Genomic DNA, 27,768 nt, shown 5'->3' on the forward strand with positions numbered 1-27,768 from the left:
AACGTGTTCGGAATACTTATGTTACCTAGAATACCTAAACACGTCCTCTTACACGTATGTGCTCGGCGAAGTAGCGCTAACTTTAAATCTTTACAACAATTAGTTTACAATTGCTGCTGCTACAGTTCAGCTGCTGTATATAGGGTGCGCCAGCTAACGTTAGCCAACCTGTTCAACACCCCCCCCCCCCTCCCCTACGCACACACGTACACTAAAGAGAGTGTTTGAAAAAGTCGCACAGAGTCGTTGGATGGAAGGAAGGAAGGAAGAAGGCGACCGGACAGAGCGCAATTTTCACCAACCAGCCCAAGCAGCCGCCCTTTTTCATTAAACGCCTTCAGAATTCACTTCATAATATTTATCATCATCATCAGTATAACCATCATCGGCCTATTTTCTGTCCACTGCAGGACGAAGGCGTCTCCCAGCAATCTACAATTACCCCTGTCTTGTGCTAGCCGATTCCAACCTACACCTGCAAATTTCTTAAGTTTTCATTCAAGTCAGTTTTATTTGATTAGAAGCGTACATCGAATTTCCATGGACTGTTCGGAGTCATATCCAAAGGCTATTACTGGGCCCAATGCTGAAGTGGAATAAGGCACGCGGGTATAGGTTGCATACTCGCACTGAAAGCGTGATAACAATAGATGAAGCTCACAATTTTCATCTTGTATAAAAAAAAGTAATAAGGACAAACAAAAAAAAAACACACAAGCAGACGGAACCATAAGAAAGAACGCTAAACTATTATACATTCAATACTAATACATAGTATACAAATGGTGGACGAACAAGGTAGTTTGGATTTCTTGTTGACTCATCAGGTAATGGAAGTTTTCATTCAGAGAAATAAAAAAAAATCATACATATATCAAGCTATTATACAGGGAAAGGAGAGGTGAAGGCAATGTCATGACGAGATAATTAATGATGAGAAATATTTTTTCGCTATGATATTGAAGTTATGAACTTTTAATTTCTTCACTCCACCTAATTTTCTGCCGTCTTCGATTGCGCTTCTCTTCCCTTGGAACCCATTCTGTAACTCTTATTGTCCATCGGTTATCTGCTCTAAGCATTATGTAGCCTGCGCAGCTTCATTTTTATCTCTCATTGTCAACTAGAATATCGACTATCCCTGTTTGCTCTCTGATTCACACCGCTCAATTCCTGTCTCTTAAGTTTACGTCTAGCAATGTTCTTTCCTTCGCTCTTTGCGCGGTCCTTAATTTGTTCTCGATTTTCTTTGTTAACCTTCAGTAGAATGCAATGATTGTACGCTTTTCTTTTCAAAGATAGCGATAAGCTCTTAATCAGGATTTGGTAATCCCTGCCGTATGTACTCAAACCCGTTTTTTTCTGTAAATTTCATTCTCAAAATCATGGTCTCGTATGAGTAACTGACCTAGATAGACAAACTTCTGCACAGACTCTAGAGATTGACTGCGGATCATGAATTCTTGTTCCCTTGCCAGGCTATTCAAAATTACCTGTGTTTTCTGCATAATAATATTATCGTAATATTATAGTGCCATTTACACATCACACGTGATATGCTTTCATTGCTCCGATGCTGGATTAATTTAATACATGTCTTTAAGTCAAATTCTGGCGAGTATGAGAGAGATGGAGTCGCGAAGCGGGCTTCGTCACCGCTGGTCTCTCCGCATAACTTAACAACACAGGTTCGGGAGTGGCTTCGAGTCCTCGTCCGGACTGCTGCTCAATAATTACATGGACGCCTTCGCCAAGCCTGGAAAGCAGTTCAACCTGGATCCATCACCGGCTAACCAGTTGGGTCCCGGCAAGAGGCCCATGACCTCCATGGTCCCCACCATCATCACCAAGTCTGCCACGCCTTCCGAGCTGGTGGGCGCCTTCGGCGGCAGCGGAGGCCTCCCGGCCATCTCCACAGTGGCGCAGGTAAGAAGTAGGCCTGAGTGGTTGTTTATTAAAATGAACAAAACCAACAAAGGAAAAGGATTGGAAGGACATTGCTTCTGACCGCATTGTAACTGTGTAGCGCGGTATGCTGACACATAAACGGTGGTCAGCAGAGATGCAGTATGGGAAGGTAGTAAAAGGACATAGAGAGATTATAGTGGTGAGTCTAGAGGAGAGGACAGAGTAAAAGACAGCAGGAGGCGGTGAGTAGTGGAGGGGGCTATTATGCAAGTGTCCACCTAGTGGACATGGCCATTTTGTCTGCTGCTGGAGTTCTGGTGGGCTGTGCTGGGGCACACGTCAGAAGACAGGCGCCCCCAGGCAATCAGCACTTCAGCACCAGACGAAATGAACAGGTTCACTCGGTGGACACTTGCAGAATAGCCCCCCACCTATCGAATGACATAATCAACGCGCACTGCCTGCAGCCACTTTGTCTCGTTATATATACCTGCACTAAAAATATATCATAAGAAGCCAACAAACATGGACACCAAGGACAACATGGGGGAAATTACTTCTACCTTGATAAGTGAATTAAAGAAACGATAAATTAATGGAAATGAAGGTGGAGGAAAAACAACTTGCCGCAGGTGGGGAACGATCTTCGCGTTACGCGTGCGATGCTCTACGCGTGCGATGCTCTGGAAGCATCGCAAGTGCAATGCGAAGACGTGGCATCGTTTCCCGCCTGCGGCAAGTTGTTTTTTTTTATCCACTTTCATTTCCATGAATTGGTCGTTTCTTTAATTCACTCATTAAGTAAATGTAATTTCCCCTATGTTGTCCTTGGTGTCAATGTTTGTTGGCTTCTTATGATTAATAAAAATCGGCTCCCTCGGTTAACCCCCCTGTCTTCTCGTTTATTGCACTAAAAATACTTACTGATATAGAACCATGGAGTTTCCTAAAATACTTACAAAAGGGAACTTTGGCGCTGCAATCGTTCAATTACCACGGGAATGATGGGCGGTACACGGACTTGTCTGCTCTTCGTGCTTGTGGATTCTGACGCTGTTATGGCTTTGTTTCTTATTCTTTACCTGCCTGCAATTTCTTAAATTTCAAGTCAACCTATACTTTTGTGAATGCAGAGGACTCCGCGAACACGCATAGTCGCACCGGTTCAGCCTGTCGAGCTGGCCAAATCGAAACGCGCCAAACGTCTCAACGCGCTGACTTGTCCTCGAGGAATTCATGAGGGCGTTCTGTGCCGCTTTCCGATGCATGCGTCCGTGGCGTAATGGTTTCCACATTGGGCTTCCAAGTGCGAGAGGTTCCGTGTTCGAACCCTACCGTCTGACACTCGTAACAATGCTTATCCAATTGTTTAAAACGCAGTACTTTGTTGAAAATGGTGAGTTTATGAAGTAACGGAGCCGGTTGAAGCCAGAAGGACCAACCTAAGCTAAATCTGTCTACTAACCGTCATTTTCACGCTGGCTTAAACGCTTTGCCGGCAGCTCCCGTATACACTGGTGCTATTGAGTTCCCTCCAGTGATTATTGCATGAAACTTCACGCACATAATGTGTTTTATATCTTGGTGAATTGAATGGAAATACAGGGTTGACGAACCGAAACTGCTCAGTGGGTTACGTGAGACGCCGTAGGATCGGCTCGTTGCCCACCCGCGTCTATCTTAACGAGCGCGCAAACAAAGCATACGTTTTTTTTTTTGGCACTTCGTTCCCATCGGAAATGCAGCAGCCGAGGTTGAGAATCGAACCCGGAACCTCGTGCTCACCAGCCACAATGCAATAACCATTGGACCACCGCGGCGTCTGCTGAGGTCTTGAGCCGACTCTTGGGAACACTTTCAAAGAACACCGAGTATAAATAGTAAAAAAAAAAAACTACGAGCTACTCATGGCGTGACGACCACTGAGCAGGTTCCTGCTCCTAAACACAGTTCTTCTGTTACAGCGTCCTGCATTTTTACAATGTCTGCCCAGTTGCTCCGCAAGGCAAAGGAGCCATGGTCCAGTGCTGTGGTGGCGCAGGACCGTGGAACACACATTTTGTATTTGTTGTTGGTGAAGCATGGACAATTTTCGCCCGGCAATGCTGTCGCTCTTCCGCATGACATGCGATGAAAGAAAGTTCGCGCGACCATAACCGAATCCCATGGTCTGTAACCTGCTCCTGGGAGACTGGCGCCCTCGAAGTGACCCCCAGATTTTGCGTCACTGGGCAAGCATTGAAAAAAGCCAGAAATAAATCACTCTTTCAGATATCTTATTTCGGAAACTCGCCTTCTAACTCCGGAAAAGCTCCGCGTGCCAATTTTCAGGAGATCACCTCCTGACACGCCACCAGTAGGCTGCAAAACAAAACTCTGCTTCGATATTTATGGCCTGCTATGCAAAGAAAGTGTTCGTAATGACCAATTCAGGTGATAAATAAGGCAAGAAAGAAATGCTTACCGAAAATTATTAAGTGAAAGAACGAAAGGTGCGCGAACCAAGCAGAAAAGAGCGCTAAACAACAGGACGAAGAGAGGGACACAGACCACAGCACTGACTAACAACCAAGTGTCTTTATTCTTTCAGTCAGCATATATATACTCTACCGCTATCTCAAAGCGCAAGAACGACAGAAATTCAGCGTGCGCAGGGGCAATAAATTGCAATCAATGAGATAGGAAGGCTATCTCCTTCGGAAGGAGAGAAATGGAGAGGAGACCGCCGCTATTATTAATGTGAAAGGCATCGGAAATATCTCATTGATTGCAGTTTATTTCCCCTGCGCATGCTGAGTTTCTCTTGTCCTTATGCTTTGAGATGGCGGTAGAGTATACGTATGCTGACTGAAAGAATAAGGACACTTGGTTGTTAGTCAGCGCTGTGGTCTGTGTCCCTCTCTCCGTCCAGTTGTTTAGCGCTGTTTTCTGCTCGTAATCATGAACCAAGCAGCCCAAATGCCTACTTTTTGGCAATGCTTGAAACCTGTAAGTGAAACAAAAATGTTATTTTTTGTGATTTTTTAATGCTCACTTCAAGAAAGATTACGAAGGTGGTTGGTTGCATAGTTCAAATCACAGATAGTAAACAAAAATTGTGCAGAAACCATTGACGATAATTGTCAATGTGAGTGAAAAACACGAATGAACGAACGAACGAGTGACAGCCAGCCCACTCCACTCCGCCCCACAACGAGAGAGCTGCCCAAGAGCTTACGTGAAACTGTTCTTCCTTTGCCCACCCTACGAAAGAAAAAGAAGTACCGCGTGTCGACATCAAATCAGCAAAATCATGTGCATCCTTTTAACTAACTCGATCTCCATATGTCCGGCAAGCTTGGCCACGCTGTGTCACCGTCGGACTTGCATCTATAAGTGTTGGGTTCTGTTGTGAGCCATCGGTTTTGGAACTAACTTTTGGCACGACTGATACGCACTTTCAAGGCAAGTTGAAAGCGGAGTTATTGCAGTTTGCAAAGCACTAGGAATATCCGATACAAAGATGCTTCCTCACTTTCTTAAGAACATGTATTACCTTTCTGTCAACTTTAGTAACATCCTATAGACCTTTACTTTTGAGTAACGTTTGTCAAAAGAAAGTTGGTAACTTTTTTTTCTAACTTCAGTATGTTAAAAAAGAGTCACTAGAACGTTAAGACACACTATTTTAACTTTTTAGAAACACCATTTAATAGGAATTTAATAAAAATAATTATGCTTTATAAGGTGCGCAACACAAGTTACAGAACATGCATGAACATTTTTAATAAGCTTATAATTATTCAGTGAACATGGCTTGTGCAAGACAGTCTTGTTTCATGCACAGGTGTAAATTTGCTTCATTTTCAATCAGCTTTCTAATAACACTGGTTATTAGAAAATTTGTAAAAATGAATTATTGAAAAATGAACCGGTGACATAATCTAAATTATGAATGAATATGCAAAGACTGGCTGCCTTTAAAGGTTTTTTTTTGCACAGTAACTGTTTTCCTAATCTTTAATCAAATTCCTAGTAAAAGATGATAGTAGAATGTTCATTAAAATTACTCCTAATACCGGACGCTAAGAGGAAATATGGTCTCACCAATTCAAGAAGAGGGCACATATTCTCGAAAACACGACACCTAGCGCCATAGGAAGCGTGTATATGAGCGGTGATCATGAATTTGTGCTCAGTAGGTGTCAAAGAAGCCCGTGACCATCCACCATTGCAAGCAGACGGAGCTGCACGGACGGCGCGCTGATTGGCTCGTGTTCGCCAACTAAAGCTCGCTCATGGTTCGGCTTAAGTTCTTGTATATGCTTTATAAGTAAGGAAGCCTGCCTAGACACTGTAAACCCAACAATTGGGGCTTAAATGCCTGCCCTCCTCCCAGCTACGGTTCCCTTTGAGTGACAAATTCGAAGGCCGCGCTTCTGCAAAACTGCATGCGCCTGAAGCGGTTGCGAATCTTGAAGGCAACATCCGCTTCGTTTCTTTTTTATATACACTTCCTTAAACTTCGTATGACAAAGTACAAAGCATATATTTTTACAAAGTACACACTTTTTGGACCCAACAAATTTGTTAAAGGGTCCCTACCGATTGTTATTATGAAAAAACACTCAATTTTCTCATTTAACATACATTTTTCTAAACACCGCAGAGTGGCGCTACTGCAGCATTTGTTTGGCTACAGTGTACTACAGTATTCTAGTACACTGTAGTTTGGCGTAATAGGTTGGTTTTATTAAGGCTCCTTGCATTAAGGCGGTAGTTGAATTATAATGTAGAAGTGCCTAGACAAAATGTGCTACTGGTTTTATTGAGATCATTAGAATGATTACAAGTTGTTAATATTCAGGAGGAGGTCCCGGAGTCAAAGACTGCAATGGGACCTCCTTTACAAAGTAAACGTAATAAAACAAAAGTACAGCAGTTTTCAACAAATGGTTAGAAAATTACAGGTTTTAGTATAAATACCATGATTGAAGAATTACATATGCATAAATGTCATGAAAAAAAGCTCAGTAACACAATCTCGTTGACAACTGATGAAGTAACTGCGTAGATGACGTGACGAACACAGTAGAATTTGTTAACTCGAATGTATATGTGATGCAAAAACAGAAGCCTAACGGTATGGCAATGAAAATGAAATGAAGGGACCCTGAAAGAATGGTTATGAGTATGGACTAGGCATCAGTATTCGACATAATGTAATCTTTTAGTTGGTCGTGTGCATTAACCATCGCAAACCCTCCGGACTCGTGTAACGCCATTAGTTCGCCGTGTATTTCTTGTGATCCGCCAGTGTTGACAGTGAGTGTCCTAATACAGTGCCTGTCCGAGCTGCCTTTGTTTTGCCGGCCGAGCTGTCTGCCCGCGCTCTCGTGAACAGTCTGGTGCTGGGGCTTCGAATCGTAGCGTTTGGAAGACTGTTGAAGGTTTTGCTTTTGTGGGAGCTCGAGTTCATCGGTAGTTCTACAGTAGTTGTGCCAGAAAAACGTCGGTGCCTCGGTTCCTGTGAGAAGAAGGATTGTTTTCTAAGTCTTGAAATGTGAGCAAGTTTGGCGCTTGCGAGTATTCTTGAAGCCTACGATCTATACATGAGAGTTGTGTAACTAGCTAGAGCAGAGCGCTTTCTGATCGTAGGTTGGCCATGTTGCTGTGCACATTTAGCTAGCAATTTCATGAAAGCTTCCTATGATGTTACAGCGTACTTGTATTCTGCTGTGAAATATATGCTACCCGCCTTGATTCCTATGTCTGAATGGGCACACAGTTACTAAAACACTGAAATTTGCTGTTCGTTCGGTAGTTTCCTGGCAAGAAGTTATTCGTTATATAGGCATTCCCGCAAGCAGAGTACATGTGTAATGTACACGCCGATGTATCATGGGCACACGATTGCTATGTTTGACACTCAAGCAGATAGAAGCTTGTATGACGATTTTTGTATGTATACAGTTCGGTTTGGAGGTCCGCGTCTCGAGAACCTGTGTGTATTGTTTATGTTCTTGAGTGTTTTCGCGTATTTGTCTTCTATGTTGCAGAGAGGATATAGGCCGATATTACAATAACGAGGTTTATTTTTAATCGAGACATTTCAATCAGACGCCGACCTTTAAGAAAGACATAGACCAACCAAATTTTCAGAAAAGGATGCCAGCTCTGGAGGTGCTTTCACAAAGGTGCATACAAAACTGGCGCTACCTTTCGAGTTGTAGGATACATTTGTGTAATATGCAATCATTTTACTGTATTGCCATTTTCAGGATTCCTAGTGGCTGATCACGAATTTTATGCTTTGGTGGAGTGCCCTTAGTTTAATGAATTTACTTAAAGTAGCCTCCTCAGAGTTAAATATATTTGGGTGCTTGAGTAATTATGCCTGATATACTCCATATAGACTCTATATTAATCTAGCCAAATTGCCTTTTTTAAGAACCACGAATTGAAGTTTCGTGCTGTGAATAATGTGCTCTAGAGCGTCTAGAAACATGTATTCTACCACCTAAAGACATAATTTAGGAAAAAGGGCCTTAAGCAATGCTTTCGCACAAAAATTATATCATCAAGAGTTTCACGGACGCCAGTGTGGTCGGTATGAAACATGACAAAGAAAGAGGTAGATCAACCAAATACAACATTAAAAGCAATACATTTCGGCTTCCATATGGAAGCCTTGTTCACAATGGGGCAAAAGAAGTAGAAGTGCATATTTAATACGTTTAACATAAGACGGGGGTGGGCTCCTTGGTTTCAGATGAGCGTGTGTCCTGTTGATTGCATCTCTAGGAAATCCGGGTACAGGCATGGCTTCCAATTTCTTTCCTGGCCGAATGTTGTCACTGTTGTGTTTAGTCATTGCTGCATGCTCTGCCAAACCATTTGATGCCACTTTTTTCTTATCCACATAGTTCTGATGTTGGCGTAGCCATTATTTAAAGTTGTCCATCGCCCTAATGTAGATAGCATTCATATACACATGTTATGTTTCAAAGGTCAGAATCCGTGTCAGTAAAATTTTGGATACGGTTTGTTACTGGGATTGCTGTCTCGTTGGTTTAGCATGGCTTGTCACTGGGATTGCTCTCTTGTTTGTTTAGCTTCTTGTCGGGTTCTTATGGATTTCATTTTCTGCACAATTAGATGTTCCACACAAACCTTGCATATACATGAAAAAAAAAAAAGGTTTACAACAGAGTTAGCGTACATGCATGGGTACATGTATGTGTCAACAAAATACTCGAGCCTCATTTCTGCCTACAGAAAAAGAAGTTGTCTCCTCGAGGGAATGGCTGCTTGCAATAATGAACCTCCAAGCGAAGGCTTTCTCTAATCCCTATTTTTGATATCTAAATGCTTATGTGGCATGTACAAACTGCTTGCATCAATTTCTCATTGAGATGAGCTGTCTAAAATTTAATTTTCAGCAATAATTGCAATAATTACCCCACTTCGCCTGTCTTCTACTGACTCAAATTCTATACTTCTACCTTGACAAACCTTTATGAAATTAGTTTGATGAGGCCCAACATACAGGGCTTTCTAAATTGAAGTTATCAGTACCTATTAATGACTATGCTATGAAAATGCTGCTTGTGTATGTGGTTTATTCACTTTGTCAGACAAAATCTTGACACCCAAGTGCAGTCAGTAAATTGAAAACTGCATATCTGCAAGGGGAAGTCAGACAATTGTATTCGAAGTCAATTGCATCTTGTTTGACAGTTCTCGAGCCCTTGTGCGTCACTAATCGAGCACAACTTGACCCTTGGCCCAATACTCAATCAAGCTTGAAGCTTTCAATGTCTGCTAATCGCTAGAACAGCACCAGATCTCACTCTGTGTGAAGGGGTGAGACGCATTTGCTTAGGTCTAGGCAGATGCATATCTTTCTTTTGTATTGAAGTTCTCAATCTTTTCTATTCTTAAATGAAAATACACAGTTCACAGCACAATGCATGCATGGTGTAGGTAAGGCTGCTTTGTTCTTTAAACAGAATTAACAAGTAGCAGCTACTTCCGTTTTTGCAAACCTTACCCTATTTCTTAACCATTCCTTGATTAAAAGTGTATAAAATGAATCTGTGCTTGTTCTATGGTTTCACAGGTAAAATTAAAAAAAATTAATAATGGGGTTTTACGTGCCGAAAGCACTTTCTGATTATGAGGTACGCCGTAGTGGAGGACTCCGTAAATTTCGACCACCTGGAGTTCTTTAACGTGCACCTAAATCTAAGCACACGGGTGTTTGCGCATTTCGCCCCCATCGAAGTGCGGCCACCGTGGCCGGGATTTGATCCCGCGACCTTGTGCTCAGCAGCCTAACACCAGTTTCACAGGTAGACATCGGTGACGATGAATATGTTGAAAAGGGCCTGCTGAAGAGGCTGCGCCTGGATGCTAACAACTCAGGCTTTCAGTTCGGGGGGGGGGGGGAGGCCTCCTTAAAGCTCCTTTTACAAAAGAAGAGGTTGAAGGGCAGTCCTTCTTTGGGTGGCCATCAAATGCCTTCCACAGAAGGATCCGTTGGATTCCAAGAACGTCAATGCCATACTCGGTACGTGTGTGACAAATAAGCATCTTAATATTCTTTCTGCAGTTTTCAACAAAACTCCTTTCATGGCAATTGCAGTGCTATCTTAGGGTAGTGCTTTCTTTCCTGTTAAAATAGCCATTAACCTGATCATAATAGCGTATTATAATGCAAGCCTTGCCACTATAACTAGAACATTGTCATTACTGTCGGCATATGTATTTTTGTGATAGAGGTCCTGTCCATATGTATGCACTGATAATATAATATCCTGTCTTGTGGAAAGCTAACATGTTTAGTAAGAAGCTCACTTTGACAATGTCTGCCTGCACAGCAACGGCATTTTATAATCTTGCTGTATAGAACGTCCATAATGCCTGTTCAACTGGTTACATGTTGCTTGTATCATTTCTTGGTTCTTAAGTGCCACACATAAGTCAACTCGTCTATGTGCCTGTGCCCAAGCAAAGCTGCAGCACAGTTTCGACTGGCACCTTGCCTTTCCCAAGATAAGTCACACATGAAACTTCCATGTACTGGTCACGATACGAATATCGAAGTTCATTAAACTGAAGTTGATTTACAGCTTTTGTTTTAGATGACAATTGGTATGATAGAGGTTATGTGTCGTGATCTCCTGGTGTTACGCACATCCATCACGCTCCAAGCTCTAATGCACTAATTCAGCCATTTCATGCATTTTACGACTTTGCACAAAACAAGTGGAGATGTTTAGAGCTCACAGGCTTGAAAACTTGTGTGTTGTGCACTTCCTTTTTCAGAAACAGATGCACGGTGTGTTGCAATGTCACAGTAGCGAAACCAATATATCGCTTTTTTTTCTTCTCTTTTCTAGACTATGCAACGCAACATTTCAGCGTACTTCCAGGGCAACTGAAGAACTCGTCCTCATTAATAGCCTGGGGATATTAAGTGGATGTGCTCAAGCACACATGTAAACCTGTCTTCTTCTGTTCCATGCCAAACCTAGCCACCTGGCAACCACTATTCGCCACAGACAGGTAGTTGACAGGATGTTACTAGCAAGTTGTTAGGATGTATAATGGTGGTTAATAAATAGTCGCTTCACAGTTTTTAGGAAGTACATACAAATTTTATTGAGATAATAAAAGGTTATTTTTGCAATATATAATTGCAAAAGTAATTATCTCTGAATAACATTTTGTATACTTCCTAAAAAGTGTGAAGCGACCACTTATTAACCACCTTTATACATCCTAACAACTTCCTAATAACATCCTGTCAATGTCAATAACATAGTCGACAGGATGTTACTAGCAAGTTGTTAGGATGTATAAAGGTGGTTAATAAATAGTCGCTTCACAGTTGACACATTCTACCGACATAAGGTAACTAGCAGTCGGTAAGAATTCTATCGACATTTTATATCTATATTTTCAATTCAACATCGGTGGCCAATAGTCGGTAGCAGGTTACTAGGAAGTTCTTACGGTGTCTAAACACGGTTTATTGAATGTCGATAGGTTCTAGTAACATTTGTCTAAAGAAAGTTTATTCAATGTTACTAATATTTTTTGTAAGGGACGTGCCAGTTGGCTTGCAGTTTCTTCGCAAATATCTGTTGACTGCGCGAAATCAACTCCAAACGGCATTTTAAAAAAAATAGATTTCCATACTTTGAACATCATACGCAATTGAGTCTGTTCCCATCGGTTATTATTAAAAGGTGGCTGTCCATCTTGTTATGTCTCTTAGGCGGGCAAAATGTCCTGACTAGAACATAGAATATTCGAAGCGCGTAGTCTCAACCAAACAAGTCCTGTACTCGCGAAGAAGTTAATTTTTGCGATAGAACTTTTCCTAGCAAGTGACGTTAGCCAATCGTTGTCAGGCATTTAAGCGAAGGCGGCCGGCCAATACCGAACGTCAGTTGCCATCGAAGAGCTTTGCATAAATAGCGCTAGGTCCTTCGGCTAGTATCCCGAGGCTGCGGCTTACAGTCCTATACCCGGCACGGCATGCACTCGGGCTTTTGCCAAGTTATACTTCTCGTTTTGGTCAACCGAACGTTTCATCGCTTCTTCTCTTAGTAAGCGTCACCCGCCGCGGTTGCTCAGTGGCTATGGTGCTGGGCTGCTGAGCACGAGGTCGCGGGATCGGATCCCGGCCCCGGCGGCCGCATTTCGATGGGGGCCAAATGCGAAAACACCCGTGTGCTTAGATTTAGGTGCACGTTTGTGATGCATGTTTGTGAGCCTAATATGGGGGCAAAGGTTCGTGCACTCAAAGGTTTTAACGGTTCTCTTAGGCGGAGCCTCCGAGAACCCAATTGAGGACAAAGCCGTTGGTTTGAACACACACAAACTTTTAATAGAACAAAAAAAGCCTTAAAATAAATAGAAGGAAATAGAAAACATAAAAGAAACACTCACATAGACATAATCGCAGAAAGAAACACACTCGGGGCTAGTATGGAGCTAACTAGTGCGCGAGTCCGGGCTTGCCACGACGGCAGGGACACAACAGTCTCGACGCGGCGACGCGGCGACAAGCTGACGAAAGGAGTGGCGCCGGTCTCACCAAAGGTCGTGGTGTAAGTTGGTTGACCAGTCGACCGGAGCTGGCCAGCTCTGGCTTGGAGAGGTAAAGCAGGCGGCTTGGTGGCACGAGTAGATGGCGGCGGCGTTCTGTCCGGGCAGCTGGGTGTAGAGCTCGGGCCCGTAGCCCGACTGCTCTTGTCCTGACCACGGACACAGAAGCTCGAACGCCGGGGGCGGCGTTCTGGCGGGGCAGCTGGCGTAGAACTCGGGCCCGTAGCCCGACTGTTCTCGTCCTGCCCACGGGCACAGAAGCTCACCGGCCTTGAGGAGCTGATGGCACGCTCGGGTAGACGGGTGACGCACAGGAGCGGGCTGGCAGGAGGCCCCGGTCGGGTGAAGTCCTGGTGGCTCGGGTCCGGAACCCGACGGCCCGTCTTCAACGCCCGCTCCGGTGCTTGACCTCCTCCTGGCGTCGCTTCCTGGAACTCTCTTGGCGTCTCCCCTGCTTCTGCCAGCGCACCACGCTTTTTCTGCTCTCTGGCCGATTAGGCATTCTCCGATTGGCTGCCTGACGCCCCGTGGTCGTTGTTGTTGTTGTTGTTGTGGCCTGTGATGCGTGTGGCTCCTACCCACGGTGGGGGATTGGCCAAGAGATGGGTGGATTATTCGAAATTATTATGGAGCATAAATTTCCTAATAGTTATTGAAATAGCATTGAATAGCTCAGAATTGCCTGTTAAATAACATCAGGAAGGTAATATTGAATTGGTAATAATTAACTTAAAAGTAAAAACAAAAATAAAGGAATTTAGCAGGGCATTCGTTTAGATTCCATAAGGAATGTGCGGACAGCGTAGCATGCATCCGTGTGGCTGAATCCCAAAGTGGACGCTCCGAACGAAAGAATTGCAGGTTCTGTCAAGTCCAGGCCAATTCTTCGAAAAGGTATTTCCAACCATCTTTTTCTAAGCGCAGTAAAGCGGCGACAAGATAGAAGAAAGTGGTGTATCGTCTCTTCCTCATTACAAAAAGAACAGAGGGGGGAGGGAACCAAACCCGACCTGTGTAAGTAGAAATTCAGCGAGGGTATGCGGCAGCGTAATTTGGTGAGGCAGACCTCCAGCATCTTTGTGTCACAGGATTCGCTATGCCAGGGAAATGCCAGGTGCTTATACTCTAGAGAAGCAGTCAAATGTGGGTTTGATAAGGCTAATCTTATTGATCGCATCCGAAATCTTGTCGCCGTGATCTGTGCTGTCACTGGTAGAATAGGAAGAACAGGGCCGGATAGTGATGCATTTGCCAGTGAATCAGCAGTTCCATTAAAAAACAAACCTCTATGCCCTGGCACCCAAATCAAATGAACACATCGCACATGGGCAGGAACTAGTAAGCGGAATAGTTTTAGCATGGGTGACTCATTAGTAGCGGTAAGGCAAGAGCATACCGAAAGGGAGTCAGTCAGAATGGCAGCCGTTGTAATAATTGGGTCTAATTTACGTAAAGCTAGGATTACTGCTAACAACTCGGCCAGAAAAATAGGCACAAAATCAGGCAACCTTAAAGAAAAAGACCAGTCGAGCGCAGGACAAAATATTCCAATGCCAGCTTTTTCCTCGAACTGTGAGGCATCTGTTGCAATGATAACGTTTGTTTCTAGGCTGCTCAGGTGGTCTTGCAACATGGCGTTTAAAATGCCGTAAGGGAGGAGTTTCGCGTGGTTTGGGAAAATGTCATCAAACCTGATCTCTGGGTAATTTGAATGCGTATTATCATGAAGCACCTCGCGAATGTGCACATTTAGTGGTTCAAGTAATGTTTGCACAAATATAATCTGTGGTCTATGAAACCTGGGCCAATGAATAGGAAAAAATAATTCTGGATTAGAGAGGAAAATAATTTGAAGGCGGTTTAATGGGGATTCATATAGCCTTAGGAAAGTCTGAACCGTCAGAAGGCGAAATCGGCATATTATGGGTGGGATTCTTGCCTCCAGGTATAGTACGGCATTCGAAACGAATTTTGGGAGGCCTAAGCACATTCCTAATTGGTTTGCTTTTCTTCTTTTAGTTGTTTTTCTTGCGCCGCGCGTTCACGTGCCGGGCGCTCTTCGGCGTTGTCGTTTTTCTCCTTCCAGCACGGAATTTGCCTTTGCGCGTGCACTCCTTGTCGTCTGCTCTTGACCGTCCCGATCACCGCACCATGTCGCGCACCAGACATCACAACGTTAAAGAACCCCAGGTGGTCGAAATTTCCAGAGTCCTCCACTACGGCGTGCCTCATAATCAGAAAGTGGTTTTGGCAAGCAAAACTCCATAATTTCATTTTTTTAGTAAGCGTCTCCACGGGGTACTGAGTATGTTCGCGACGTTTGTTAATTGCAGCTTATCACCTGCGCTCGCAACTACACGCTGCCTCGCTGCGTGTGGAACGATGCGCGTGTGCAGCCCAGCTTTCGTTCTACTACGCCCAACTTGGTGTTTGCGGAGCGCAAGACCCGGTTCTTCGACCCGGTACGTATACGCTATCGCTATGACGGCCGTAGCAAGTGTCCCATGCGTGTACCGTATTCACGGACGCGCTTTTGTAAGCTTCACCGCAATACAAACCTGCTTGAGGCAGAGCATGTTGTACAAGTTGTCTTGCGCTGAAGCACAGTGACACTGCGTAATTTATTTATTTATTTATTTGAAATACTTTCAAGGCCCGTAGGCGCTACAGAAAGGAGTGGTACATATACATAGAAAAAAAAATGCAGATGAATGAATAAAACATTTGTTAGATGGCATGGAGAACAGCAGTCTTGAACCCCGATGAGTCTATAATAGTAGCGACCGATGCGGGGAGGTGGTTCCAGTCATTGCAGGTGCGAGGTAAAAAAGAGTAATAGTACGCGTTCGTGCGACAAGATGGCACGAAAACTTTATGAAGGTGATCGCTGCGGGATGAAAAGTAGGAAGGACGAGTAAGAAGTTTTGCTTTTAATACCAGGCTGTGGTAAATCTTGTGGAAAAGGCAGAGGCGACTGTATGCACGACGTACTGAAAGTTCCGGTATGTTAAGGGTTTGCTTCATGAGTGTTACGCTAGCATGACGAGAGTAATTGGATAGAATAAAGCGGCACGCGCGGTTCTGAATGGCTTCGAGGGAGAGGGTTAGTGATACTTGAGGGGGATCCCAGATGGCCGAGGCATACTCTAATTTTGATCGAACGAGTGTTTTGTAAAGCGTCAGTTTTAAAGATGCAGGAACGGCGTAAAAGTTTCTGCGTAGGTAGCCTAGCGTGCGATTAGCGTTAGAAGTTATAAATTCAACATGCTTGTGCCATGATAGATCGTGAGTGATGTAAAGGCCGAGATACTTGTAAAAATTAACTTGACTGAGAGGAGCGCTATTCAGAAAGTACATGCGTGTGTCAGTATTGTTAGAGCGGCGTGATATGCGCATATATTTACATTTATTTACGTTTAGTTTCATGTTCCACGCATTGCACCATTTAGATAAATTGTTAAGGTCTTCTTGTAGTTTAGTGGAATCGGCGGGGTCACTAATCCTATGATATATTACGCAGTCATCAGCAAATAGGTTAATTGAAGACGATTTCACGCAATCGGGGAGATCGTTAATATAAATTAGAAAGAGCAGAGGCCCGAGGACGGATCCCTGCGGGACCCCTGATGTAACTGATGAAAAAGCAGAGGAAGCGTTATTGACAGTTACGTACTGAGTTCGATTGGAAAGGAAGTCCTTAATCCAGGCTAATACTAAAGGATCAATGTTAAGCTGATCGAGTTTAAGGTTTAGTAGATCGTGTGTTACGGTATCAAAGGCCTTAGCATAGTCCAAGAAAATACAGTCAACGTCAAAGTTATTGTCAGATGCAGCAAAAAGATCATTAGTAAAGCAAGCTAGTTGGGTTTCGCACGAGTACATTTTACTGAAGCCATGTTGACAGGAATGAAAAAATGAATTGGTTTCCAAAAATTCAACAAGATGAGAGTAAATGATGTGTTCCAAAAGTTTGCATGAGATGCTTAATTGTCAATGAAATGGGACGGTAGTTCTCGGGAGCATGCGCATTGCCTGATTTTGGGACTGGAACCACCTTTCCTTTCTTCCAGTCACGCGGGAGCGAAGAATACTGCAACGACTGCGCAAAAATTTTAGAAAGAATAACAGATGAAAACACCTCAGTGCATTTCAATATTTTTGAATTAATACTATCAGGCCTACTGGCAGACGAAATCTGCAGATTATTGATTAGCCGGCCAATACCAACCCAGTCAATTATTGATGGAAAACAGCGCGCACCGAGAACAAAATGATCTTAGGATTATAATGAAACACATACGAGAAAGAAATACTAGACACGCAGGGCCGCCAGTGTGTCTGTGTTTCTCTCTTGTGTGTGTATCTTTTGAGCACCCTAAAGCCATGTTGTCCAAATCGCACCACCTTGCCCAGGAAGGAAGTTTTACCGAGAGCAGAGCGTCGCGGCGAAGTATACGAATAGACGCAAGAGCAAATCGCTATGCACTAAGGTACCTTGTGTATTGCGCTCCGACATTATCATATCGACAAGGGTGAACGTGGAACATACGATTATTGCGTTCATTAATTAAACATATTCAGTTACTGCCTATTTGTTCGGGCACGACTGAGCTGAAGAAGAAGAAGAGGCTGCGCACGGTTGCACCGCACATGGGATCCGTCTTTACATAGCTAAACCCTGGATAATTGACGTCAGCGCCGCCACAACCAGCCTCAATCGACTCCTTACGTCGAGCGGAACACGTGGACACCCAAAGCTATACTGTGAGTCGTTTGCTCCACGAATTACCGGACTCTGAACTTCGCAAGAGGCGCTCGCCCAGCTCAGCCTAACGACGGGTAGGGTCTAGCTGAAGACTTTGACCCAGTTCGGCGCACCAGTGGCCACCAATGATGGCACAGAGATGAATCTCGAGCACGCACAAATCCCACTTCCTGATGAACCTGCCGGCGGAGAATGGCTCACTGTTAAGTAGGGTCGGAAGAAAACATCGACTCCCACCAATCCACCCCTCCAACCCCGACACCCATCGGTTCCCCGACAACCCCGACTCCCACCGCTCCCCCGAAACGACCTCAAGGTAATCATTCGTCCCCGAGATGGAGTCAACCTTGCCACCTGGACCACGCGACAGGTTGCTGAAGGCATCAAGCTGGCATGTCAGCACCCCACTACTGAGCACTTACGGACCCTTACTGTAAGAATTGACCCAGAACAAAACATCGCTATTGCTAGCACACCAAACGAAGAGCTAGCTATGAGCATCCGTCACATCACTACAATTCACCTGGGCGGTCGAGAATTTGCAGTCACGGCATACGTGGCGGCACTCGACAGCGCCGTCAAAGGGGTCATTCACGGCATTCCCGCAGGAACTCCCACAGAAGTCCTCCTTAACGGGCTCTATGCACCTGGCTGAGAAATCTTACATGCCCGTATGCTCGGACAAACCGCTGCGGCAGTGATCACATTCAGTGGCAAGGCTGTACCCTTCTACGTGCGATACTACAGCGGTGTACGATGCAAACGATACCGACCAACCATGCATTTCTGCCGCATCTGCCAGTGTGCCCCCATGCCCATGCCCCCAGTGTGGTACACGGAACCCCACTCAGGACCACCCCTATCACCCCCGGTGCGCCTTATGCCAGGGGCCTCATCCTACGGCTTCCAAGGAGTGCCCTGATCGACTGAAGAAGCCATCCTCAGCATCCCAAAGGGCCAGCCGCCGGCACTACTCACGGTCGAAGTCTCGGTCACGTACAGACCAGCAACGGAAGCGTTCCCACTCCAGGTCTCGCTCCTGCTCTCGGAACCAACAAGGAGCGACCCGGAACCTCAGCGGACCTGCTGTACCGGGATCACAAGCGGTGAGCTGGTCAGCACGGCTTTTCCCCTCTGACACAGTCCACCAAGACAACACCCTCTCATCACGTCTACACACAGCACCCACCCCACACAATTCTTCACCCATACACAATACCGATGTTCAACTGCAAATTCTAGCTGAACTAAAGGCCATCAGAGAAGAAAACAACCGCCTTCATGAAGAAAACAACAAACTTCGCTCGCAGATTGCAGAACTATACGCCACTCGTACTGCCACTCAGCATTCCACACCAATAACCGCACCCTCAGTGCCATCATCTTCGGAGCATTCTGAACCCATGATTCTCGCGGAATCATCAAAACCGATAGAAATCGCACAAGTCGAGGAGAAAATTGATGTACTGCAACGGCAGCTGCTAGCAATGCAACAAAGCATCCAGCAACTGGCAAGTGTTATTGAAGAAACACGGTTCGCAAAAGATCAGCGACGCAAGAAAGTTAGAACACTAGTACAACAGGAAGTAGAGCAGGGACACCCTGCCGATCCATCCGTCAGCCATGACGAATAGCAAAACCGACTACAGGAACGAAAACTCACTCATAATCGGGCAATGGAATTCCCTCAGCTACAAACGCCAGCAATGATCACTGAGACAGTACATAAGTAAAGCCAAAACGACACCAAGCGTAATCGCACTGCAAGAAACAGGCACACACCCAACTCAAACTGGCTACAACACACATACTACCACGCCTGAAAGCCGCGTGGCCACACTTACAGTTAAAACGCTCACAACCACACAACACACAATAGACGGCAGTGACGTCGATCATAACCTAATTGAGATCCTGCCGCTCCAACGAGGCCGAAAGAGCCTTTTCATACTGAATATATACAGCCCACCAAAGCAGAAGCAGGCCAAGTTCGACTACTTGATCACTAAAGTGATTGGCATAGCCAAAAATAATAGTCTGCTGATTGTAGGCGACTTCAGCGCGGTTCACCAGGCATGGGGCTACACGACAGCCACATCAAAAGGCACTGCATTCCAGTGCACGATACAGCAGCACCGTCTCACCATCCTCACAGACCCCGCATACCCCACACGTCTAGGAAACAGCGTCTCCCGAAATACATGCACTGACCTCACCCTCACTAAAGGGATACAACAAGCTGCCTGGCACAACACGGAGGAAACTCTGGGCAGTGACCACTGCATACTTGCCTCCACATTGAACGTTACGCATGCACGCCAGCCGATAAAAAAGACAACACTCACAGATTGGACAGCTTTCCGCAAAGAGCGAGCGGATGACTCCTCAACGGGTATTACAGATCTCGAGCAGTGGGTACGAGAGCTCCAACAAGACGCAGCCAGACATTCAAAAGAGATCACACTCAACACAGACATACCGGCCGTAGACCCGCACCTTCTTCACCTCTGGGAAGCACGTCGAGGCCTTGTTAGGAGATGGAAGCGCCAAAAACATAATCGTAAATTGAAACTACATATAGCGAAACTCACGGCAACCGCGGAATTTTATGCTGGGGAGCTCACCCGTCACAACTGGCGACAACTATGCAACAAGTTGCAGGGTAATCTTAGCACGGCCAAAACATGGTCGCTGCTACGCCATCTTCTTGACCCCAGACAAAGCAAGGTCATTAGCCAGCAAACAATCCAACGTATCCTCCACAACCATCCGGGTTCTGATGACGAAATTCTGGAGGAATTGCGGGTGCGGTACATAGGCGATTTCGAGCCCGCACAAGGAGAACCTCCAACCTACAGCGGGAGCGACAATTACGACCTCGACAAGCCGATCACTATCACTAAGATGCAACAAGCACTCCATTCACTCACACGAAATACCACCCCAGGCAAGGACAAAATAAATAACAAGCTCCTGCGCAATCTCGATGATGGCACCATTCAATCTCTTACTGACCTCTTTAATCATCTTTGGGAAACGGGTACGCTACCAGCAGACTGGAAGCACGCGGACATTATACTCATTCTTAAGCCAGGCAAACTTTCCAGCTTAGAAAATATGAAACCTCAGTGACTTCATTCCTAGGCAAGCTTCTGGAACATGTCATTCTGAACCGGCTTCAACCTTACCTAGAATCCAGCGACCCCTTTCCCGAAACAATGTTCGGATTCCGGCCCCACCTTTCTGCCCACGACATCCTTCTTCAGCTGAAGGAACAAGTCCTTGAACACATCTCACCGCACAACACCGGAGCGATTCTAGCACTCGATCTCAAAGGCGCTTTCGACAATGTGGCTCACCATACCATCCTTACAAACCTAAGCCTCCCGAACTGTGGTCGTAATACTTACAATTATATATGCGCCTTTCTAAGCAACCGCACGGCCACATAGGCATTGGCTCCCTCAAAACCCCGACGTTACCTACCCGCAATAAGGGAACCCCACAAGGTGCTGTTCTAACACGTACCCACCCTTTGCAATATTGTTATGATGAAATTACCTGACAAACTCAACGCAATACCAGGAATCAGGCATGCAATAGACGCCGATGACAACTATCTGGACCACCACTGGTCCCGAAGGAGAGAAACAAGACGCCCTTCAACAAGCGACCGACGTCGTCCAGCAATATGCAAAAACAAGTGGTATCCGGTGCTCCCCCGAGAAGTCAGAACTATTAGTCGTTCGACAGAAATCACGAAGAAAACTCAATGAACTACCCCGCATTACACTCACCCTCGACTACAAAGAAATACCCACAGTAAACCGCGTCCGCCTTCTCGGACTCCACATACAACAGGACGGCGGAGGCGCATACACCATTCAACGTCTCAAGCAGACCACCTTCCAAATCATGCGAATGGTCAGCCGTATCACCACCAAACAATACCGACTGAAAGAAGACGACATAATACAGCTCGTCCAGGCCCTGATAATCAGCCGCATCGCCTACGCTGCCCCATACTTGCCCCTCACTCCCAAGGAGATAGATCAATTAGACGTACTTCTTCGGAAAGCCTACAAGCAAGCGTTCGGCCTATCACCGGGAACAGCGGCATTCAAGCTTGAAGCCCTAGGAATCCATAATACTATAAGAGAAATTATAGACGCCCACCTCACAAGCCAAAGAGAACGACTAGCCCTCACACCAACAGGAAGAACAGTCCTAGCGCGCCTAGGCTACCCCACACACGGCAAATGCCACGAACAAGCAATCCATCCGGCCCCCAACTTCCGGGAGCTCATAAAGGTAGCCCCTATCCCCAGAAGCACGCACCCGGAACATCATGCCGATCGTCGCCAAACTCGGGCAAAAACTCTGCAGACAAAATATGGCAGTCTCCCCACCACACTATACACAGATGCCGCGCAGTACCCCCAAAAAGCAGCCATGACGGCCAGCGTTGTCGACTAAAACCTACAGGAGGTGGTCTCGATGACGGTCCGCACTGCCAGCGCCCTCGTAGCGGAGGAGACAGCCATCGCCTTAGCCATCACCTCCAGTCTGACCAACGAGTACTTCACAATTATTACTGACTCCCAGGCAGCTTGCCGTAGTTACGCAAGAGGCACCCACCGACTCCTCATACAGGCCTCCCAATCCGCGGACGTTGAAATAGTGTGGACTCCAGGACACGAGTCCCTCCTTGGAAATCAGCGTGCGCACGCTGTAGCCCGAGCTCATGCCTCCCGGGCGCCACAAGAGAGGGATACAGACGCATCCATGGAGCCCGTACCTTTACAATACAACGCCATACTACAACACCACAGATTGAACAGACGACAATACCCACCTCCACACAAGACTCTCTCACGTGAAGACGCCGTAACATGGAGACAGCTACAAACCAATACATACCCACATTTAAGCAGACTACACGCCATCCACCCTACGCTATATTCATACAAATGTCCTCTTTGTAATAATTACGCCTCCCTATATCACACCACATGGGCGTGCCCCAACGTGAAGGCGGCCCCGCAAATACCCAACCCCACACCCGAGCAATGGGAGGCCGTGCTGACTAGTTCGGACCCTCGTAGCCAGCAGCAACTGGTGCGGCGGGCCCGGGAGACAGCAAGAGCCGCAGGAGCCCTGGACTAAGGGCGCCTCCCGCACAAGCAGAAAGACACCGGCTTGCCCTTCTTTTTTTTGTAAATAAATGTTTCTCCTCCTCCTCCTCGGGCACGACTCATCAAAGCTAGCGGGCCAGTTCAGCTCCGCATCTACCTACAAACATTTTAGCACCGCATTTCCCCTAGCAGGTGTGCTTTGGAAACACTGGGGTACATACTATCCTTATCATTCTGGTTGATGCACCGCTGCTTGTGTAAGGTCCCTAGGTAGGACTCAAGGTATCGCCATTCTCCCTCTCGCGCTCCCTTCCTCCAGTAATTGTCCCCATACATGGAGCGTTGCTAGCGCCCCCTCAAAAGGTTTCAGACCTCTTTACGCGCGTGCAAAAAACAAGTAGCTCCTAGGTTGTGTCACACTAATTTATTATCAACACTCGTTTTGAACCACTTTCTCAAGCGGCAAAGCTTGTTCGAGCATATGTGGGGGTAAATTATGCTATGTGATAAAGCTTTGAAATCTTTTCTGGGCCATGTGACTGCACTGAGTCAATCACGCGCGTTCAATGGCGGGTGAGCTCAAGGTTGAGGATGATGGCCGCTAGATGAAAGAATGGTGCTACCTAGACGCCTTTTAGCTACGGGCTTTGGACCCGCGTGTACACCAGCGCCACATACATCAATCTAACATTACTATGTACCCATGCCACTTGAGCATGAAACGCCCTGTCGCAGGTATCCCTTCTTTGCAAGCTGGGTGACAGCGTTACACAGAAGACCATCAAGTCTGCAGCCACGGGCATCATCGTCACAAAGAGCGGCTCTTTTCTGGCACCCAATGACATGAGACATGTTGATGGCAGCCGCTCGGGAGCATGAGCAAGATTAAATCACTCCAACGACGACGGAAGAAAAAGAAGGGAGAAATGTCGTTTTCTTTCGTCTCGAAATGTCTTACTTCCGAGCCGTTCATTAGGACGAGGAACCTACGTCTTAATTATTACGCACCCTAATGAGGCAGAGAAGAGACGCATGTGAAATTCTACTTCTCCATCGAAAGCTTAGTGCCAGTTGCTGCTACCCTATGCAAGGTAATTTCTAATTCACAGTTCGCGATGCTTCTAAATCAAAAGCTTCATCTACCACTGGATCCAGTTACTACATGGCGGATTCGGCGCAGTGCTCGGTACTCACTACTCGCTGTAGTTCTGGAAATCTGAAACATTGTGCATGTCACGAGTAAGCTCCTTCTCTAATTATTGACCCGAACTCGCAGGCGGGAAAGTCTGAGAGTGTTACGGTAATGAGTTCAATCCGACAAAGGGATACGTGGGCGAATGACAGCCTAGTCAAGAATGCTTAACCGTGTAGTTTACCCTCGAAAGCTCGAGGAATAATTTGCTGACAATCAACACGTGCCTAGCACGACTGTCCAGATAACGTGCAGTGCATACTGCGCACCATATACGACTTTAGGAAGCAAGTCTAATTTCATGCGTAGCGGCTCTGCCGGGCCTGAAGGACAGAGACAGAGGTTCATCCTTTAATGGGCGTTAGAGATGTTTGCATGGCCATACACTCCTATGCCAAGCTACTCCAGTTGGCGTGGGTGACGCATGAAATAACTGACGCATTTATATTGCACATGCACAAAACATACACCAGCAACAAACACAAGGAAATGCTGTAAAAACTCACTAGCGTGTCTGGTTCAGGCCAGGGGATGAAGATTGTGATCGCTCTCGTAGCGCGTAATGCACTAGGAACAATTAAAAGCTATCGATTGTCGCCGTAGATTTACTTACTAAGTCGTCAACTTTTTTTTTTACAGAACTAGAACGCATACAACAGTACACGTTGTATGCGTAAGGGTTGTAGCGATTTCATGTAAATCGGGAACAAAAATGTCGCATGTGTCCTCCTCAGATACTGTGGTAACTTTCTTTTGAAATACAAAAGTGCGATATTAGTTCTTCAGGGCATAGATGCGAATTTGTAAAGTTCGCTCTTTGGGTAATTTGTGGCTCAAAACCTAAATTGTGCTTCCTACAGTCACCTTACTTGCAACAAATTTCGATCAAATCCCCGCAACGGTTGTCTAAGCATTTCTGCGTTTCTCATGCATTCGAATGGGAAATTAAATTTGGTCTCGAGGTAAAACCGCCTCATTAGCTCTATTAATTTGCGTTTTGAATTGTAGCTTAGCTATTCCTAAGTTATCCCTTGGAAGTCTTGCGCCTGCTTCCTCACCAATACGTCGAAAGGGTGCGATCCACTGTACCACACTCTGCCGCTGCGTTTTCCTATTATTTTCCTTAATTAATTTTATTAATTCTCTTATTTTTTATGGCAGGCTGACTTCTGCATTATGCATCTTTTTTTTTGAGAAAAGTTTTCATTAGCACATTGTTTTGTTCCCGCAACACCACCCGATTCTCGACCTATCCTTCAGGACTGAGGTGAAACAGCGCGAAAAAGACGAGGACACAAGGAAACAAATACCACAGACAAGCGCTGTTTCACCTGGTATTTGTGGTATTTGTTTCCTTGTGTCCTCGTCTTTTTCGCGCTGTTTCACCTCAGTTCTAAGTGTGAACCAACTAGCCCTCATCAAGATCTTACTAGTGCAAATATCCTTCAGCGTTCGTGCCTCTTTCGAAGATGGCGCGCACAGGCACATGTTCACCTCTTATTGCTATTCCCCCGATTTCCTTTTCCCGCGCAGGGTAGCCAACTAGAAGCTCTCCCGGTTAGCAACACTGCTTGCTTTCGCTCTTCCTTCAATGTGCTTTGTGTGCATAACGCCTCTGAAGAGACCTACAACGTGTACTGTGATACTGTACTGCCGCCAGTTGTCGCGAAGCGAGTCTTTGAAGGAATTACTACACTTGTAGCGGGAATCGAGCTTGAAACTGCGGCATGTTCTCGGTCCGTGGCAATGTACCACCTTCGCGACGCGTGGCCACGACAGCTCTGCTGATGTTCCTGTGCGTCTGTCTGTGCGCGTGTGTTTCCAAACTTTCCCATGTTTGCTATAGCCCCAAGAAAATTTTAAACTCCGTTCGAATGATGTTCGGTCTCCCATAGTGGGTATGAACCATCAGCAGAGGGGAAAACAAACATTCTTTACAGTTACCAAACGTTTAACGAACTGCTACCAAAATGTTAACAAACTGAATAAAAGCCTACACACATACATCTGTACACTAGAAGAGTGGCGTAATACGTGAATCAGAGAACTGGACTGGTTGGCGTTGTTGCTTTTGCTGCGATCTGATTCCCATCTGTCTTAACGCAAACGATCTTTTTCTGCTGGAAACTATGTCGCTCAATACTGTTCATCTGTTCCTCAACGAGAACGAGTGCGCATTTCTCACATTTCCTCTGAAGGTACCTTCAAAAATTGAGCTAGTTTGTTCTGCAAGAGTAAATGTATAACACACACACACACGCGCACATACTACCGTCAGTACAGTATTTCACAAGTACCCGCCGTGGTTGCTCAGTGGCTATGGTGTTGGGCTGCTGAGCACGAGGTCACGGAATCTAATCCCGGCCACGGCGGCCGCATTTCTATGGGCGCGAAATGCGAAAACACCCGTGTACTTAGATTTAGGTGCCCGTTGAAGAACCCCCGACATTTCCGAAGTCCTCCACTACGGCGTGCCTCATAATCAGAAAGTGGTTTTGGCACGTAAAACCCCATAATTAATATTTTTTTTTTCATTTCACAAGTATACACTGTCAAGTATTTTCGTCCCATATATGTCAGCTCTCTCCCGTGGCGTCTGCACACTGAATCAACATTACGATAATTATCATCACCATCAGCCTATTTTTCTGTCCACTGCAGGAAGGCCTCTCCCAGCGATCTCCACGTACCCCTGTCTTGCGCTAACCGATTCCAATTTGCGCCTGCAAAATTTCTCATTTCTTCATCTCACCTAACTTTCCGCCGTATCCGACTGCGCTTTCCTTCCCTCGGCACCCATTCTGCAAAACTAAAGCCCAGACCACAGAGAAAGATATTCAACAAGAGCGGACACTCCAACAGAGCCTAGTGGCCGAGTAGACTGTAGCGCACCAAGCGGATGGGATTAACACCTTGTGGTTTCGGTTTTGGGTGCGCGCGTTTTGACGCCAGCTGGTACACGCCACGCCGGCTCCACTGATCGGTGCGACATTTTTTTTTTTTTTTTTTGCTTCTACTGCTGAATTACGAACGGCCGTGGCGCAGAATCATTTTGTTTAGTAAAAATGATTGCGAACGACATTTACAAGCCTCCACCGAATATGTGGCACTAGCAATTTCATAAAGTAAACGCAAGACATCATCTGAAATGATGAAATGTTTATTTTGCTCTATATAAATGCTCGTTCCGGGCTTTTTGTGCATTCATCCAAAGTTGTGGCACCAGGTAAGCAGCAATAGTTACCGTACGAAGCTCCACCAGATGCCATCAGCTGAAAAAAAGTAAATTCATTCATTCATTCATTCATTCATTCATTCATTCATTCATTCATTCATTCTTTATTTACATCATATTTTACAAAATACGAAAGCCTTACTGGACCCATAGCCATTGGCTAGTCCCGTGTCCATAGTGAACTTAGGCTGTAAAACGCAACACGCGAGCACACAAAAGCTGCAGACATATTACATAATAGTAATATAAACATAGATAACTCAGACACGAATGCAAATATAACTCAGCGTTCTTTTATCCTCAACGCGCGCGAGCAACAAAACAGACATAATACTTAACAATGACATTGACATTCACAACTTGAGCAATTACCCGCCGTGGTTGCTCAGTGGCTATGGTGTTGGGCTGCTGAGCACGATGCGGTCGCGGGATC

General features: G+C 45.7%; 1 protein-coding gene across 1 annotated transcript; it reads left to right on the plus strand.

The window, feature by feature from the left end:
* The first annotated feature begins 1,600 nt into the window (after positions 1-1,600).
* Positions 1,601-23,811, plus strand: LOC142564935 (uncharacterized). The gene is made up of 3 exons (XM_075676143.1): positions 1,601-1,926; positions 15,342-15,470; positions 23,644-23,811. The coding sequence occupies exons 1-3, from the start codon at positions 1,738-1,740 to the stop codon at positions 23,785-23,787; spliced, it is 462 nt and encodes a 153-aa protein (XP_075532258.1). The 5' UTR covers positions 1,601-1,737; the 3' UTR covers positions 23,788-23,811.
* Positions 23,812-27,768: the final 3,957 nt, after the last annotated feature.

Source organism: Dermacentor variabilis, chromosome 11 (genome assembly GCF_050947875.1).
Source record: "Dermacentor variabilis isolate Ectoservices chromosome 11, ASM5094787v1, whole genome shotgun sequence".
Taxonomy (NCBI): domain Eukaryota; kingdom Metazoa; phylum Arthropoda; class Arachnida; order Ixodida; family Ixodidae; genus Dermacentor; species Dermacentor variabilis.

Excerpts from the sequence above, each read along its gene's own strand:
- LOC142564935 (XM_075676143.1), top strand. The coding sequence starts at position 1,738 with ATGGACGCCTTCGCCAAGCCTGGAAAGCAGTTCAACCTGGATCCATCA. Across the intron at positions 1,927-15,341 it reads CCATCTCCACAGTGGCGCAG|CTTATCACCTGCGCTCGCAA; the intron begins GTAAGAAGTAGG and ends TGTTAATTGCAG. Across the intron at positions 15,471-23,643 it reads AGACCCGGTTCTTCGACCCG|GTATCCCTTCTTTGCAAGCT; the intron begins GTACGTATACGC and ends GCCCTGTCGCAG.